Below are 17,810 nucleotides of genomic sequence, written 5' to 3' on the forward strand. Positions count from 1 at the left end.
AAAAACTATACAACCACTAAAACCAGGTTTGTTTTCTCAGAAAATTCAGTTCTGTGCTGGAAAAGTTGCAGAAAATGTTAAATATTCCAAAAAGAACTGCAACTAAAACCATTTTAGTGTTACTTAAATAATACAATATTTAAATTTTCACTATCTGGTCCTGATTGAAGGGTTAATTTCATTAAAATGTCATTAAAATATCATAATTTCAGACCTTTAGGGTCAGTGTTTCTGTCTCTTCCGTCTTCATCTGCACAAATTCAACATAGAAATAAAGTTTAACTTGATTTAAACTCTTAAATAAAACCCTTTATGAACCAAAACCTGTACAAACACAAACATTACATGGACTTACATTCATCTCCTGGAGACTCAGTGGAACATGTGACCTCATCCTCACGATGTTCTGCCTCATTAGGACCAGGTTTTGGTCTCCATGAGGACTCTACTGGTCCTGTTCATGATGACAGGAAAAAAGAGGAAACAAATACAAGAACACACACACACACACACACTGATCCAAACAGCTGAGCGGAGGAAACGCTTCATTCTTAATAAATGCTGCCCTCTAGTGGTCACATCAGGCTCAGCAGCTACATCGTCCTCTCATTTACAGTAAACTCTAAATTTAAAAACAAAGCTTCCTTCTTTACAACGTAGATAAAACATGATGTTTTATTATTAGTGTTTTTCCAGTGCAGACGTCGATGTTTTTGTTTATTTCCAAACTATTTAGAATCGGTCAAATGTCAGGTTTACTTCCGAATACGTCCATCAGTACTCGTAGTAGTATTTACAAAGTAATAGTACAGAGTTTGTGATTGTGAGTTTTTAACAAATAAACCAAAAATAGGTTTCTAAGAATGTATATAAAAAAAAAAAAAATTCTTGGAAATTTTTCGTATTTTTTGGGCCAAAAAAGAAAAAAAAATGCAAATATCCACCTTTGTTTTAATAAAACATTAAAGCTTAATTTAACATTTTACGACCAGCTAACGAGCTAAAAACGTCTTGAAAGTGTGGTAGAAGTAGGTATTTTGTAATTCTGTGTTTGAATGCAACTCTAGTTTGTATAGAACTTACATTTGAGTCAGTTTTATTCTACTTTTACAGTCTGAAAGTGACAGAATATATCATTTAGCAAATTTTGTTGACCCGAGCTGCAGAGTTCTTCCCTTTCAACAAGAAAAGTTTCATAAATTAGAGTTGAATGTCTTTGTTTCATTGTTTTACATTTTACTAAATTTGATGGTGTATTACGAAGTCAAATTTGCTGAACATCGAGAGCTGCTTTTATCAACGTTAGGGGGCGATATTGAGCTCTTCAAGTCAATAACCCGTGAAATATGTGAATTGTGTGAAGTTGAGTTATTTCGCTCAATACTAATGAATAAAAATCCAATCAACCATGATTACTGCAAAAAGATAATTGTAGAAAACATACGATCAAAAAGAAAAACTAATACAATTCAGTATAATAACAATAAATATGTGAAGAAGAGGATATTTTGGATGACAATGATAGATTTATTTGCATAAAGCTGATGTGTAACTAGTCCATGTCCAGGTCGTCCATGTCCACAGCAGCGTCCTCTCTCTTCTCCCAGGGAGAGGACGAGGACACGTAAGGGTCGTACGTCCAGCGAGGAAACACTCGCTTGTACAGATTCATCATGATTGTGTCCTGAGAACGAAGCTGGTTATCAAACACACACTTCATGTGACCGTGAGTTCCTGAGGGAGAGAAATATAAATAAATGAGTTAGACAGAGGGGAAAAACAAGAATTACAACACATTTAATCTGGTTTTTCAGCTTTTAAAACGTGAAAACTTCCTGGTTTCTTCATCATTTCCAACATTTTTCTACATTTTATGAACCAAACAACTCAATTGATTCATTTAAATTGAAAGAAAAAAGTCGACAGTAACTTATCAAGACAAATAATGAAGAAATTTAGAGAATTTTAGATATTTTTAAGTTTTATCAAAGAAATAAACATGTTATTGATCATTTTCTGATCAGTGAACTTCAGTTTTCTCTAAATTCTATCACTCATAAATCAATTACTACATTTTTTTCAGCTATAATGAGAACTTTAACTTTTTGGATTGTTAGACATTTGAGAATATAATTTTCAGGTTCGATCAACATTTTTCAACATTTCCGGACATTTTATGAACCAAATAACTCAATTGATTCATGAAGAAGTAACTAAAGAAGTCACTGATAAAGACAAAAAACAATGAGGAGAGTTTTTAGGTGGAAAATAAAGTTTCTAAAATAAATTTGTGATATTTTTAAGCTTCGAAAACAGTTTTATCAAAGAAAATCAACATGTTATTGATCATTTTCTGATCAGTGAACTTCAGTTTTTCTCTAAATTCTATCACTCATAAATCAATTACTCAATTTTTTTCAGCTATAATGAGAATTTTAACTTTAATTGTGGATGGTTAGATATTTGAGAATATAATTTTCAGGTTCGATCAACATTTTTCAACATTTCCTGACATTTTATGAACCAAATAACTCAATTGATTCATGAAGAAGTAACTAATGAAGTCACTGATAAAGAAATATAACAATGAGGAGAGTTTTTAGGTGGAAAATAAAGTTTCTAAGACAATTTGTGATATTTTTAAGCTTCGAAAACAGTTTTATCAAAGAAAATCAACATTTTATTGATCATTTTCTGATCAGTGAACTTCAGTTTTATGTCTCTACTCTAAATTCTATTACTTATAAATCAATTACTACATTTTTTTTTATAAAGTTCTCAGCTCTGTCAGCTTCTTATATGTGAATATTTTTCTGGTTTCTTTGCTCCATAAACAATAAATCATTCAAACTTGACCATCAGAGAACCCCATTTCCAGGTTTGTTCAACATTTTATGAACCAAAAGATTAAATAATAAAGATTGTGTTTAATCTAATTGGCTTTTTATCAACATTTTGGTAGCACAAGAAACTCCATATTTGGAAAAACAGAGTTCCTGAGTGTGAAAATCTCTCTGGGGCAGTGTTACATCGCCACCTACAGGCCTGGCATATGTACTACAGTGGCTAGAATGGTTCTGATGAAAACCACACACTCCTCCACTGTTTCCACCATTCCAACTATTTTTACTTCAGGTGTTTTTATGTGATAATTCAGATTAGTTTAGAGTTTTCTCACCTAGAGCCTCTTTGATGTGACCTCTACGACCCCACTTTGTCCTCAGCTCCACGGGTTTGAACCACATGATGTCGTCTGTCACAGAGACGGGAAAAACGCACAAAAACAGTCAAACATTTCAGAACAATGATGAAAATGTTTTATATACAATTGCATGCTGTTGCTAAGTATATCTGTTTTTTTGTGATACTTTAAAATGTAAAACTTGTGTCAATACAACATGTATAAAAAAATGAAACATTAAAAAACTAATTTTTCACCCCATCATTAAATATAAATCATGCATTCCATGTTATTGTGCGTTCACTTTCAGGTCCTGCTCTCAAATGTATACATTATTTTACAATTCAACATCATTTTGACCCAATTTAATCAGTTTGGCATTGATGTCATTTCCCTGGTAATCCATCAAACCCAATATAAATATATTAATCCATTATAAATTGATTAATTAGTTTAGTTTTCATAACGTTGGTTAAAAATAACTGGCCTTAAGATGTTGAAAGTGGAGTTCTTTTTTAAAAGTGATGCAACAAACAAAAACGTTAATGTTTTGGGTTAAAGAAAAAGGGTTTTTGTGCGTCAACACTTCAAAGAAAATATTATTAACACAGTTTATAGAAAATAATGCATATGGCACCGATGTGTTATAAATGTATGAATTCATTTAGTTTTCATGAGGTTGGTTAAAAAAATGTATTAATTAAAAGTGAAAAATAACTTCTTTTTTTTAGTTTAATAGCAGTTTATACAGATTGGACATTTTTGGACTTTAGGTGCTGAGTTATTTTTCAAAATTGAAACTACACATAAAGAAAAATATTCATGATGTTGCCAGTTATTGGTGACATGTTAAAGTCTGTATTACTTGTATAGAAAATACTGCACTTTTTGTGTTTTTTTAATCATAAAAAACGTGTGTTATAGTGTTTGAAAAAATGCTATTTAAAGATTAAAAATTACTTCATAATGACTAGATAGAAAGAAACAACAATGCATTGAAAGTTGAATAATGTGAAGTAGTTCAGAGCAGATTTAGGACTAAAATGTGGCAGTGATGTGTTATAAATGGATGAATATATTTAGTTTTCATAATCATGGATGATGTTGTTTAAAATTATTTTATTAATTAAAAGTGAAAAATAGCACTTTTGGCCTTGAGGTGCCGAGTGTATATTTCTTTTTTAGACAAAATTAAAAAAAAAAAATTTGTTTTCCCTCCAAAGGACATTTTATGAACACATCGTATATGGAAAATATTGCATATTTCGTGTTATTATGTTTGGAAAATCTGTTAAAGGGTTTAAAATGATCATAAAGGAAGTCGTTCAGAGCAGTTTTAAGGAGGAAAAAAAAAAAACTCACCCCTGTTAAAGAACATGTAACGAACAACAGCAGAGCGTCGGTTGATCTTGAACGGGTGTCCGCTCAGGACGATCCTCTTCAGGACGACGCGCTGAGGGTCACAGCTGAGCAGACTTCCTGTGGCCACCAGGTCCTGGATGTCTCCTGGAGACACAAGGACAACAAGGACAACAAACCAGGAGCACGATTACATGAAGTGGAGAATATTTGAATACGTAAATGAGAAAGTTAATCGCTGATGACCTCACCGTCAGCTCTTTGTTTGAAGAGCAGGACGCCTGCAGGACAGAATGTGATAGGAGCGTAAATGGACACCACGGCGGGAGCGTCTGCTCGGAGGAAACGCTCCATCTTATGTTTGTCAGCTGAAGAAGAAGAAGAGAACACAACAGGTTGATCACTTATCTGTTTACATACAATTTTAATATATCAGGAAAATATCGGAATGACTTGAAATTTACCATCATAATAGTCGGCATCGCCCTGAACAAGGATGCGTTGAAAATATTTGCAAACATCTTAAGGAATAATTTAAATAATTTGTTGAAATCCAGGAAATGAGCCATTTGCCTTGATGATATTTTCAACGGATCCTCGTTCAGGGCGATGACGACTGTTACTGTGTAAAATTTAAGTCATTCCGAGATACTTTTTGTTTTCGAGAAGAAAGTCAGCTCACTATCAAAGTGCATCAGGGCAAATGGATTATTTCCTGATTTTCAAAAATTCATTAAAATTATTCCTTAAGAGATTTGCAAATATTTCCAATGGATCATCGTTTAGGGCGATGGCGAATATTATGATGGTAAATTTCAAGTAATTCCGAGATACTTTTTGTTTTCCTGATTTTCAAAAATTCATTAAAATTATTCCTTAAAAGATTTGCAAATATTTTCAACGGATCCTCGTTCAGGGCGATGCCGACTGTTACTGTGTAAAATTTCAAGTCATTCCGAGATACTTTTTGTTTTCGAGAAGAAAGTCAGCTCACTGTCACAGTGCATCAGGGCAAATGGATCATTTCCTGATTTTCAAAAATTCATTAAAATTATTCCTTAAGAGATATACAAATATTTTCAATGGATCCTCGTTCAGGGCGACGCCGACTACTATTAATTTCTATATCTATAAAACAAGTTGTGTCTGTCGAGGTTCATATGTTGTACCTGACGTGTGCTGAGAGAAGATGGGCGAGGCTCTGAATCTCCGAAATCCACAGTGGAAAATGAGCTCCTCCTTGGATTTGATGGGCTCCGTGTTGCTGGGATGTCTCCTCACCAGGACGTGCATCACGGACATCTGTGAAGAAGCAATCATCAGCATAGATAAGAGAGGTTTTTAGTCACGATACGAGAAGAAGACCAGCAACGGTTCCTCCTCAGGGTGGCGGACAAATGGATTTGGACATTTAAGAACATCTAGAATATCGTCATTTCTGTGGGTCACACCTTCTGTTCGTGAGGCAGCAGCGACACCACCACCAGAGGTTTGCCCGACTCAACGCTGTCCATCACAGAGAGAGGAACGTCGGCGATGTGCAGCGTCACGTACCAGCCCACCTGAAACAAGATGACGATGATGATGAAGATACACGTTTGAAACCTCTTAAAGCTCCCATAGAGTGGTCCCATCGCACATATATGTGAGTTATGGACGTACACTTGCATACATTAACTTGTTTTTATGGTCAAAAACCTCCGATAGAAATCTCTCCTCACTGAAGCTCTCATCAGCCGCGCTGTTTCAGACTGAAATCTCACCCCGAGAAGACAGAACTGTGTTGTGATTGGCCAGCCAACTACAGCTTTCCCAACTGTCTTGTGATTGGCCAATACCTGGAAGTGACGTAATTAGCACGTCATCTCTCAGAAGCGCAGCTCCCCCCTCTGGAACGGTGGATGCACTGCTACTCATTATCAAAACATCGTTTAAACAATGTTTAAAAATGGCTTCGTCAGGACTCCGCGCCGCATTCCCTTTTACGATCTTTGACCCGGAATCGGACCCTGAAGACACTGTCGCTCGTGAAACACCTCGACAACGGACGTTCTTCTTCTGCGGTACAATGTACGCAACCCGATGTGCCCGGACTAGTGCCCGTACTAGTGCCCGTACTAGTGCCCGTACTAGTGCCCAGACTAGTGCCCAGACTAGTGCCCGGACCATGAGGATCCGCTGTTCACTAGACGGGATCCTTACGTCACGACTGTGAAACACCTCCACAATGGACGTTCTTCTTCTGCGGTACAATGTACGCAACCGGATGTGCCCGGACTAGTGCCCGGACTAGTGCCTGGACTAGTGCCCGGACTAGTGCCCGTACTAGTGCCCGTACTAGTGCCCGGACCAGGAGGATCCGCTGTTCACTAGACGAGATCCTTACGTCACGACTGTGAAACACCTCCACAACGGACGTTCTTCTTCTGCGGTACAATGTACGCAACCGGATGTGCCCGGACTAGTGCCTGGACTAGTGCCCGTACTAGTGCCTGTACTAGTGCCCGGACCAGGAGGATCCGCTGTTCACTAGACGAGATCCTTACGTCACGACTGTGAAACACCTCCACAACGGACGTTCTTCTTCTGCGGTACAATGTACGCAACCGGATGTGCCCGGACTAGTGCCCCGACTAGGAGAGAATACAATAAAACCCAGCGTTCTTCTCAGCAGTTTCCAAACTTTAGGGCTTCACAAACGAGGTAACGTCGCAGATACACACGGAAAAAAAAACAGCGTTAATTGGAACTTCCAGTTCTATGGGAGCTTTAAGACAAAGCGCAGTAAATACATGAAAACATTTGTTGTTTTAATACCATGGCTCCTTCCTCCTCTGCCGCCGTCTCGGCCAGGATGCGATGGCGAGTGCGTTCGTAGCTCTGAAACTGGAAGATGCGCGAGTAGTTCAGGGGCAAGTTCTCCATCGGGTCCCAGGGAGAGGAGCGGAAACTTTTAAGACCTCTGTAACGCTGGAACCTAGAGACACACCATGAATAAAACACGTTTAAAACACATTTTCTCAGGGCTGAACTAAACAGTATATATCAGGGGTTCTCGAAGTCTTGATACCTGAGGCCAATTTAGGAGCCCAACATTGGACTGAGGGCCGCCAAAGGACAAAAAAGACAAAAAAAACAGAAATAAATCCTATTTGTAATAATTTTAATGACCAGATTGCAGTTCTACAGTTTAGCGTTAAGTAATATAAGCATTAATATAATAACGCTTTATAATAACTGGGTAATTACCCAGTATATTGGCCATTGTTCTTACCTTCTAATTACAGGTTAATACCAAGTAACACATTTCTGTTACCATATATTTACTGGGTAAATAGCTAGTAATTGGGGGCTGTAGCTACCTGCTTATTACCAGCTTATAACACAATAATACACTAAAATGCACCATATAGAAACCAGGTAAATACCCAGTATTTGTGTTTACACTTATTGGTCTGTATCCAGTAACGTCCAATAAACATTTAACAAGCTTAGTAGCTCCTGGATTAAAACTATCAACTGAAATTCATTGCGGGGCCGCCAGAAATGTTTCTGCGGGCCGCACTTTGAGAACCAATGGTATATATATACACATTTTATTTGATTAAATGGTGAAATCATCAAGTATCTGTGATGAGGTTCCCTGGTTTTCACCCTGTAGTGTTCCTGCCATTCTGTTTCTTATTATTAAGCCATTTTAGCCGCGTCGAGCGAATAAAGCTCCAATTTGGCAGAGGATATGAATTTCGAGCACATTTTTTGCCCCGAGGAACAAATTAGTCAGTTTTTTTTTAAGGAACTCTTAAGAGTTAAATGCTGTATATATTTAGGTCTCCCAAAAACGGCAGATGCGTGTGATCGTGTGTGCGTCACAACTGACCTAGTTTTGGCGGTGGCGTCGAGGGGCGTGTCCACCTCGTCAGGGAACATCTCATTGGCTCGAGCCTCACGGTATCGCCTCAGACCTTCCTGCTCTGCGGCCTCGTCCATGTGCTCGTCGTAACGCTGGTCTGCTCCGACTCGCTCCGTGGAGCAAACCACCTCCTCCTCCTCCTCCTCCTCTTCATCATCATCTTCACCTTCTGATCCACAGGAACCAGGATCCTGAGCAGCAAGAAAACCAGTCAAGAAACGCCGCATATAAAACTGAGAATCCTTTATTTTGCATAAATTTAAATGTGTCCACACAGAACGACGCCCAGCGTCTCCAGACTCTTGGAATTAGGTCGGAGAAAAATAAAGTGTTTGTATCTGGAAATGAGTCACAAATTACACGGGGATCCAGACACAGGAGGGGAAATGGCTCAGCATGAGGCTGATACACAACCTTTACAACATTCCTGCTCCTGCTGCTGCTGCAATAATAATAATCAGAATAATCATTTGAAGCAAATGTTCCTCTATTGTTTCGTTCTCAGAAATACGCACTCCTGCGCGCTAACCTCCCCCGACATCAAACAAACACTGATCGTAATAAACCCTCAATGGATGACTCTCCACCACCACCCCCCCCCCACACACACACACACACACCCTCCTCCCTTTCGTCCAGACAGGAAGTTCTTTTCACAGGACAGGAAGTGGGGAGGCTTCTCTCTCCCGGGACTCTCGCAACACCAAACACTATTGTTGGCGCGAGCGGCCGAGCACTGCGGAGCAAACAAACAGCGAGGTGAACCCACCGCGGGTCACGTAGGTGTCCCGTCCAACACTGTTGCTACGGCAACGAGACGCAGCTAAATAAACAAAGACGAACTCAGTCATCTAAATACAGGGAATTTGATCTAATAAACTGATTTAGTTCATACATTTCAAGCATTTTCTTCCACAGAGAAGATAGATTTTGGGTTACATAATTAACTATGACTTTGTAAAAATTTTTGAAAGATTTTTTTTTGTCAAATTTTGGACAAAATTCTTTATTTTACTTTTTTGACAATTTTTGGACGACATACAAAAGTATGACTTTTTTGTCAAATTTTGGACAAATCTTTTTTTTGTCAAATTTTGGACAAATCTTTTTTTTGTCAAATTTTGGACAAATCTTTTTTTTGTCAAATTTTGGACAATATTCTTTATTTTTATTTTTTGACACATTTTTGACGACATACAAAAGTATGACTTTTTTGTCAAATTTTGGACAAATCTTTTTTTTTCTCAAATTTTTTCTTTTACTTTTTTTCTCAAATTTTGGATGACATACTATAGTATGACTTTTGTCAAATTCTGGACAAAATTCTTTATTTTACTTTTTTGACAAATTTTGGACGACATACAAAAGTATGACTTTTTTGTCAAATTTTGGACAAATCTTTTTTTGTCAAATTTTGGACAATCTATATTTTTCGACACATTTTTGACGACATACAAAAGTATGACTTTTTTGTCAAATTTTGGACAAATCTTTTTTTTTCTCAATTTTTTTTTTTAACTTTTTTTCTCAAATTTTGGATGACATACTATAGTATGACTTTTGTCAAATTCTGGACAAAATTCTTTATTTTACTTTTTTGACAAATTTTGGACGACATACAAAAGTATGACTTTTTTGTCAAATTTTGGACAAATCTTTTTTTTGTCAAATTTTGGACAATCTTTATTTTTCGACACATTTTTGACGACATACAAAAGTATGACTTTTTTGTCAAATTTTGGACAAATCTTTTTTTTTCTAAAAAAATTTTTTTAACTTTTTTTCTCAAATTTTGGATGACATACTATAGTATGACTTTTGTCAAATTCTGGACAAAATTCTTTATTTTACTTTTTTGACAAATTTTGGACGACATACAAAAGTATGACTTTTTTGTCAAATTTTGGACAAAATTCTTTTTTTTACTTTTTGGACAACATACAAAAGTATGACTTTTTTGTAAAATATTGGACAAAATTCTTTATCTTACTTTTTTGTCTAATTTTGGACGACATACTAAAGTATGAGCTTTGATAGATAAATCAGTGAGTAAAACACTGGGTCGAGGACCTCAGGTGTATCATGCGTAACTTCCCACTTCCTGCTGTCTCCACCTTCTGTAACAAAGGCTAAAACTGACCCTAAAAAGTACTTAAACTTGTACCTGAGAGTGATTCTCCTCATCGTCCCCTTCCATTGCCTCGTCCATCATGTCGTCATCGTCGTCGTCGTCTTCGTCGCTGCTATCTTCATCGACCTGATCGTTCTCGTCGTCAACGATCCACGTGGCCTGGTAATCTGAGGTTCCTTTAGGAACCTTCATGACTCGTTTGGTCTTCCTCGCCTCTATAGGACACACAAGCAGCAGAGAGACATTTACACGACTGTCTTTATGTTCCAGGTTTGAGTGAATCACAGAGTCACAGCTGAGGGAGGAGGGAGAACTTTATAATCCAGCATACAGAAGAAGAAAAGAGTATAATGTGAGGTCACCTTCAGCCTCCAGCAGCTCTGATTCTGTGGGCCACGTCTGTTCTCCGTCCATGGGATCGACCTCAGCCTCAGCCCGAAGACTCTCTCTGCAGGAGGCATCTGCCGTCATCAACACTCGCACTGGAGCCTCGTCCTCACCTGAGTCCTGAGACGGAGATACACGACAGGGTAATCCAATTTATGTTTACCATAAAACAGATTAATGCCTTTTACAACAGGATTAATTTATGTTTACGATTAAACAGATTAATGCCTTTTACAACAGATTAATTTATGTTTACGAATAAATATATTAATGCTTTCACAATAGATTTATGTTTACGATAAAACAGATTAATGGCTTATACAACAGATTAATTTACGTTTACGATAAAACGGATTAATGCCTTTTACAACAGATTAATTTATGTTTACGATAAATCAGATTATTAGCTTTTACAACAGATTAATTTAGGTTTTACGATAAAACGGATTAATGCTTATTACAACAGATTAATTTACGGTTATGATAAAACAGATTATAAGCTTTTACAACAGATTATTTTAGGGTTACTATAAAACAGATGAATGCCTTTTACAACAGATTAAGTCACATTTACGATAAAACAGATTAATGGTTTTACAACAGGACTAATTGGCGTTTACGATAAAACGGATTAATGGCTTTTAGAAGAGGATTAATTTATATTTACAATAAAACAGATTAATTCATGTTTACAATAAAACAGATTAATGGCTTTTAGAAGAGGATTCATTTATATTTACAATAAAACAGATTAATTCATGTTTACAATAAAACGGATTAATGGCTTTTAGAAGAGGATTAATTTATATTTACAATAAAACAGATTAATTCATGTTTACAATAAAACAGATTAATGGCTTTTAGAAGAGGATTAATTTATATTTACAATAAAACAGCTTAATTATGTTTACAACAAAAACAGGATTAATTCATGTTTACAATAAAACAGATTAATGGCTTTTACAACAGGATTAATTTATGTTTTACGAGAAAAGAATATCTGGATTAGAGCCAATCAGAAACGATGACCCGCCCCCTTCTCTGTCTTTGATTGGTTTTGACCACGACATCATCCATGTTTGACTGCGAGTTCAGATAAATGTGGACAGAGAACTCAGGAGGTTGAAGATAAAAGCGTCTTGTATAGTCATTAAATAACGGATAGATTAAAATCCGTGTAATAAGAAAAAGACTCTCACCATCATGTCGGCCTCGCCTCCTCTTCCAGGTTTTCCTGCTCTGGACGTGGCGTTGACAGGAAGTGGATCTGACGGCGCGTCGATCTGACTGAGCTGAAAGTCTCCGTGTCCCGTGATGTGGACCAGTCTGTCCACCCGCAGGGGACGACCGCGGACGTAACCGGAGACGCGGAGCGTCCCCAAGCCGGTGTCTCCGCCTCCTCCCGCGCCCTCGGCGGCGCTGTTGGGCGCGAACGTGACGTGTTGACCGAGGAGGTGAGATCGCCTGGAGCGGAAGCCGAGTTTCCTCTGTCTCTGAGTGCTCAGGTGTCTCAGCAGCAGAGTGCCGTCCTGCTCCGAGTCCAGAGGGAAGAGGCGAGCGTCGGGGAAACGGATCTCCGTGATCTTCGCCAGCGCTCGCCTCGAGTCCACGCGCTTCTTCACGGGGAGATCGGACACGCCCTGACACACCAGCGCTACGAGGAAAAACAAAATAAAAACACAAAGGTTTGGACGAGCGAGTCTCATCACCGGGTTTGGCTCCCCAAAACAAATCTGCATCATCGTCCTGACTTTTCAGTTACAGTTCATGTATATTTACGCTTTTTTTAATCTTAAAACCCATTTTTACTCTTTGGCTTTCGACCCAGAATGAGATCTTTTTTAGAGTTTTATTGTATGACCTGTTTATTTGTGTTGTTTTTATATTTTCTACATTATTTTTTATTGTTTGTTCTTAGGTCTATTAGGTCACACGTTTGTATGTTTTATTCATTTTATTTATTTATCTGTGATGTACAGCACTTTGTTTCAGCTGTTTTTAAAGTTGGATTGGATATGTTTGTTAATATAAATGTAGCCATTTCAAAAGGACTTGGGTTAGTCCTTTTTTATGGTCTGAGAAAAATAAAGGAATCATCCTCAGGACGAGGAGACTGTAAATGCTTAAAGAGTCTCTAATGTTGTATTTCGTTCACCGCCAAAGTGAGGCAAATACAATTTGTTTTCAAAATCAATACTAATCATTTTGCGTAATCAAATCAAATAATACATAATGGAAATGACACAGCCTTGCCGGCAGTGTTAGCATTAGCAACTCGATGCCATCGGCTGAATCATTATGGACGTGTTGCTGTGTTACGACAGCTGTCGTTTGCAGTGGTTACACTGCACCTTGTTGACATCTTCTTTAAGTAAAAATTATGAGATAAAATGTCAAAATTATGAGATAAAAAGTCAAAATTATGAGATAAAAAGTCATAACTATGAGCTAAAAAGTCATAACTATGAGATAAAAAGTCATAACTATGAGATAAAGTCAAAATTATGAGATAAAAAAAGTCATTATAAAATAAAAAGTCATAATTATGAGATATAAAGTCAAAATTATGAGATAAAAAGTCAGAATTATAAGATAAACTGTCGAAATTATGAGATAAAAAGTCAAAATTATGAGATATAAAAGTTAAAATTATGAGTTTAAAAGTTTACAGTGGTTACATTGCACCGTGTTGGATTCTTGTTTAAGTAAAAATTATGAGATAAAATGTCGAAATTATGAGATGAAAAAAGTCATATTTATGAGATAAAAAAGTCATAATTATGAGCTAAAACGTCTAAATTATGAGATAAAGTCAAAATTATGAGATAAAAAGTCATAACTATAAGATAAAAAGTCATAACTATGAGATAAAAAGTCATAACTATGAGATAAGTCAAAATTATGAGATAAAAACAGTCATTATAAAATAAAAAGTCAAAATTGTGAGATATAAAGTCAAAATTATGAGATAAAAAGTCAGAATTATAAGATAAACAGTCAAAATTATGAGATAAAAGTCAAAATTATGAGTTTAAAAGTGTACAGTGGTTACATTGCACCTTGTTGGCTTCTTGTTTAAGCGTGAAATTGTCCCACCCTTTAGACATTCTCTGCCTTCTCTGCCCGTCATCGTGCCAGCTGAAAGCTGGGTGTGCGTCTGCTAAAACGGTCCGTGTGGAACAACGATCCCTGCGCTGAACAGGCCGCATAACACACAAGATCGGAATTAAAGAGTTACTTGAATTACTCGAGTAATCGTTGCAGCCCTAACATATTTTTTGGCTGTAATGGCATCATTAAGTCCTCAGTATCGGCGAGGACTCAAATTGAAGTAATCGTGCTTGTGCTTGTGCTGGTGGTGGCTGTGCATCGGTGTTTCCACTCACCGTAGCTGGGGAGGCCCTGAGCGAACAGACAGGACAGACAGTAGTCTCCGTAACTGTCCCAGCCTTCAGTGGAGTCCAACACGAACACCAGACTGTCTGCAATCTTTGCCACGTCCAGCAGGGCGTGCAGGTCAGCTGAGCAAACACACGTGAGAGGGAAATGTTTCACAGGGAGGAAAAACCAAGTAGCAACAGTAGAAATAACGGTTTTGAAATCAATCTTTACAAGCCAGAACAATATTTACTTTAATTACCGGACGCTATTTTTTTTTTCACACACTTTGAACCCTGCAGCCTATATAACGATGCGGCTAGTCTATACATTTTTACAGGCTAACGGCCTCCAGGGGGCGCTCTAGCAGGAAGCGCAAGAGCGAGACTGACCGGGTGGAAGAGATAATGCGCCGAAGAAGACGCTAGTTTGAGTGTGTTTTTGACTAGCCATTTATGCGCATCGTGCACACACCCTCATCGTGGAAAACACACGAAGAAATGCATATGATGCAGCTTGAAAAGGCGCCCTATGTAAAAATGTGGCCAAAAACAGTTACTACATTCAAATTCAAAATACCGAGGTCTTTCAGGGTTCGTTTTCTGACGTAACTGGCAACCCGTTGTTGCTCGGCAGCTGAGACTCTACTGACTGCAACGATTGGTAGACGGCGGTAGGTGGCGCCACATGACGCCAAAACATGATTTCAAAACATAAACGTGATTTGCAGTCTGCAAAATATTTTTTTTAATGCAAATATTTTGTCTGTACTGTTGTTGTTGGTGGTGAGTTCAGTTTGTTATAGGAACATTATTCCTGAGTCTCTGTGACATATTAGGATGATTTTATGGCCAGTTGATTTAGATTTATTACATAATGCACCTTTAAGTAATAAAAGCAATCGATCGGACTGTCGAAGAGGGAAATAGAGATGCTGCGCGTAAGCTTGGCCTCAATGAATCGATGGTGAGACGTTGGAGACGGCAGCGCGAAGAACTGAGGGAATGCAAAAAGACGACAAAAGCTTTCAGAGGTAATAAAAGCAGACGGTCCGAACAACGTGGACACCTGTGGCTTATAGGCAAGTGCAGCTTATACATGTACACATTCGTTTTGCGCGCAACAGTCTGGAAATGACGGTAAAAATCGCTCCGTTCTTACCAGTGCTTTGGCTCAAGAAGGTCAACCTCTGTTTGAATCGAGGCAGAATCAGGCCAAAGCTGTCGCTGACGCCCGTGACGCACTTCTCCTGGTGCACGACGCCTCCGGCTCCTTCGCCGCGCAGCAGCTTGGTCACGGCGGCGGCGTCGACCGCGGCGTGCAGCGACACCACGACGACCAGGTGAGGAGGACCGTCCCTGCTGCCTAAACGCCGCTTCTCTGCCAGGACCTGGACAAAAAACAACGCTGCGTTAACCAGACGCGAACCAGAGAACTGAGAAGTGATTATAAAGACGAAGAGAAATGTTACCATGTCTTTCTTGTTCCTGCGCAGCTGGCTGGCTTTGTGTCTTCTGTCCATTCTCCTCTGCTCTTTCCTCTGTTTTTTGGTGAGAGTCGTCACAGACACTCTCCCTGCGAGACATTTGTACATAGATTTACAATTAAAACTGCAATACAAATCAAATCAAAACATGTATATAGTAAGGCTCAGATTTTACGTAATTAGACAGAGAACGAGAAACAATTGGGTGAAACTGATATGTAGTCATTTAACAGAGCTTTTCCTTCAGCTCTGTTAAATGAGCTGAAGGAAAAGCTCTGTTTTCCTAAAGGAAAAAAAGAGAATAGGGATGTCACTTTTAAAACTGGAGTATATTCACATTTAAGAGGCTGAAAAATCACAGAGGTTGTCCTAATAATTAGAGTTGCAAATAACTAACTATAAATCTGTTCATTATATTCTCGATTAATTGATTTGAGCCATTTAGTCAGAAAACCTTAAAAAAAAGTTGATCGTGTTAGTCGAACCCCGAAAGGACGATGTTCTCAAAAGTCTTCTTTTTGTCCACAAACCAAAATAATTCAGTTTTAATAACGTCTTTGGTTTATGGAGCAAAGAAACCAGAATATATATATATATATAATATATATTATTTAAGATGTGAATATTTATATACACACACACACACATATATATATATACGTGTATATATATATATATATATATATATATATACGTATACGTGTCTATGTGTGTATATATATATATATGTATATATATATATATGTATATATATATATATACACACATATATATATATACACACATATACATATATGCATACATCTATATATATATACATACACACACACATGTATGTATATGTATACATTAGGTAAAGACGAAAACACCTATGTAAAAGGAGTAATAACAGCATTTATTTGAATTAATAGTATTTTAAAAGACGTATTATGACTAGTTTTGTTGTTGTTATTATTATATAATTATAATATATATTTTATAGTGTCAGTACAGTGCAATCCAACAGAGACACACGTGTTTGTAATAATTTTCCTAGATTAATAGACACTAAATGCGTCAAATGCTAATTACACAGTTTACTTTTTTGCGACAGCTTATGCTACTGTATTTGTCGCAGTCAAATTTCAACACGTGTGAGTGTGTGTGTGTGTGTGCAGAGCCACAAGCTATCGCCACAAGCTATCGCCACACAGCTAACGGGCTAACGCCGGCCATTACAGGCACTCGTACTTTTGTGATATAACGTGTCACGTGTCTTACCTTTGTTTTCTCTCTCAATCTCGCCTTTCGTCCGGTGCTTGCCATGTTTGTGTCCTTTATTCTTCTGTTTGTAAACGCCGGCTCTGTGGCCTTGTTGTTTTTCCTCGTTCGCCACCATTTTTAAAAACGTGGGTGACTCCGACACTTTACTTCCGGCTTCCGCCTTCCCCGGTGAGTAGATCCTTCAAAATAAAAGGTTGTACAACACGTTGTTGTGTGGGACATCTTTTTAATTTAATTTAATTTAATTTAATTTAATTTAATTTAATTTAATTTAATTTAATTTAATTTAATTTAATTTAATTTAATTTAATTTAATTTAATTTAATTTAATTTAATTTAATTTAATTTAATTTTGAATGAATTAATAAATAAATACAGAAGCCATTTATTCAGTAATGTATTAATTCAATCATTTATTTATGTATTTATTAAATTATTATAATTATATAAAATAAATTATATATAAAAATTTACAAAAAATTTAGTTTTTTAAACATTACGACAAAGCAGGTTTTAACTATTTATTCGTCACTCATGAGCATTTATTTTCAAACTTATTATAGATGTATGAACAAATCATTACAAATCAACATCGCGAGTTAATGTTTTCGTGTTTTCTGCTTTTGTGTTTGCGTTGTGAGTTAATGTTTTCGTGTTTTCTGCATTTCTGTTTGCGTTGTGAGTTAAAGGGACACTGCGTAATATTTATGGG

The 17,810-nt window shown here is 37.2% G+C and overlaps 1 protein-coding gene across 1 annotated transcript; it reads right to left on the reverse strand.

The window, feature by feature from the left end:
- Positions 1–1,531: 1,531 nt before the first annotated feature.
- On the reverse strand, positions 1,532–17,229 carry tsr1 (TSR1 ribosome maturation factor). The gene is made up of 15 exons (XM_083885977.1): positions 17,096–17,229; positions 15,821–15,924; positions 15,511–15,739; positions 14,358–14,492; positions 12,171–12,625; positions 10,947–11,091; positions 10,618–10,799; positions 8,421–8,644; positions 7,358–7,517; positions 5,992–6,102; positions 5,710–5,842; positions 4,792–4,908; positions 4,544–4,687; positions 3,179–3,253; positions 1,532–1,734 (listed from the first exon to the last, which is right to left on the reverse strand). The coding sequence occupies exons 1-15, from the start codon at positions 17,211–17,213 to the stop codon at positions 1,553–1,555; spliced, it is 2,514 nt and encodes an 837-aa protein (XP_083742103.1). The 5' UTR covers positions 17,214–17,229; the 3' UTR covers positions 1,532–1,552.
- Between the last annotated feature and the right edge of the window lie 581 nt (positions 17,230–17,810).

The sequence above is a fragment of the Microchirus variegatus genome (genome assembly GCF_963457635.1).
Source record: "Microchirus variegatus genome assembly, chromosome: 3".
NCBI lineage: Eukaryota > Metazoa > Chordata > Actinopteri > Pleuronectiformes > Soleidae > Microchirus > Microchirus variegatus.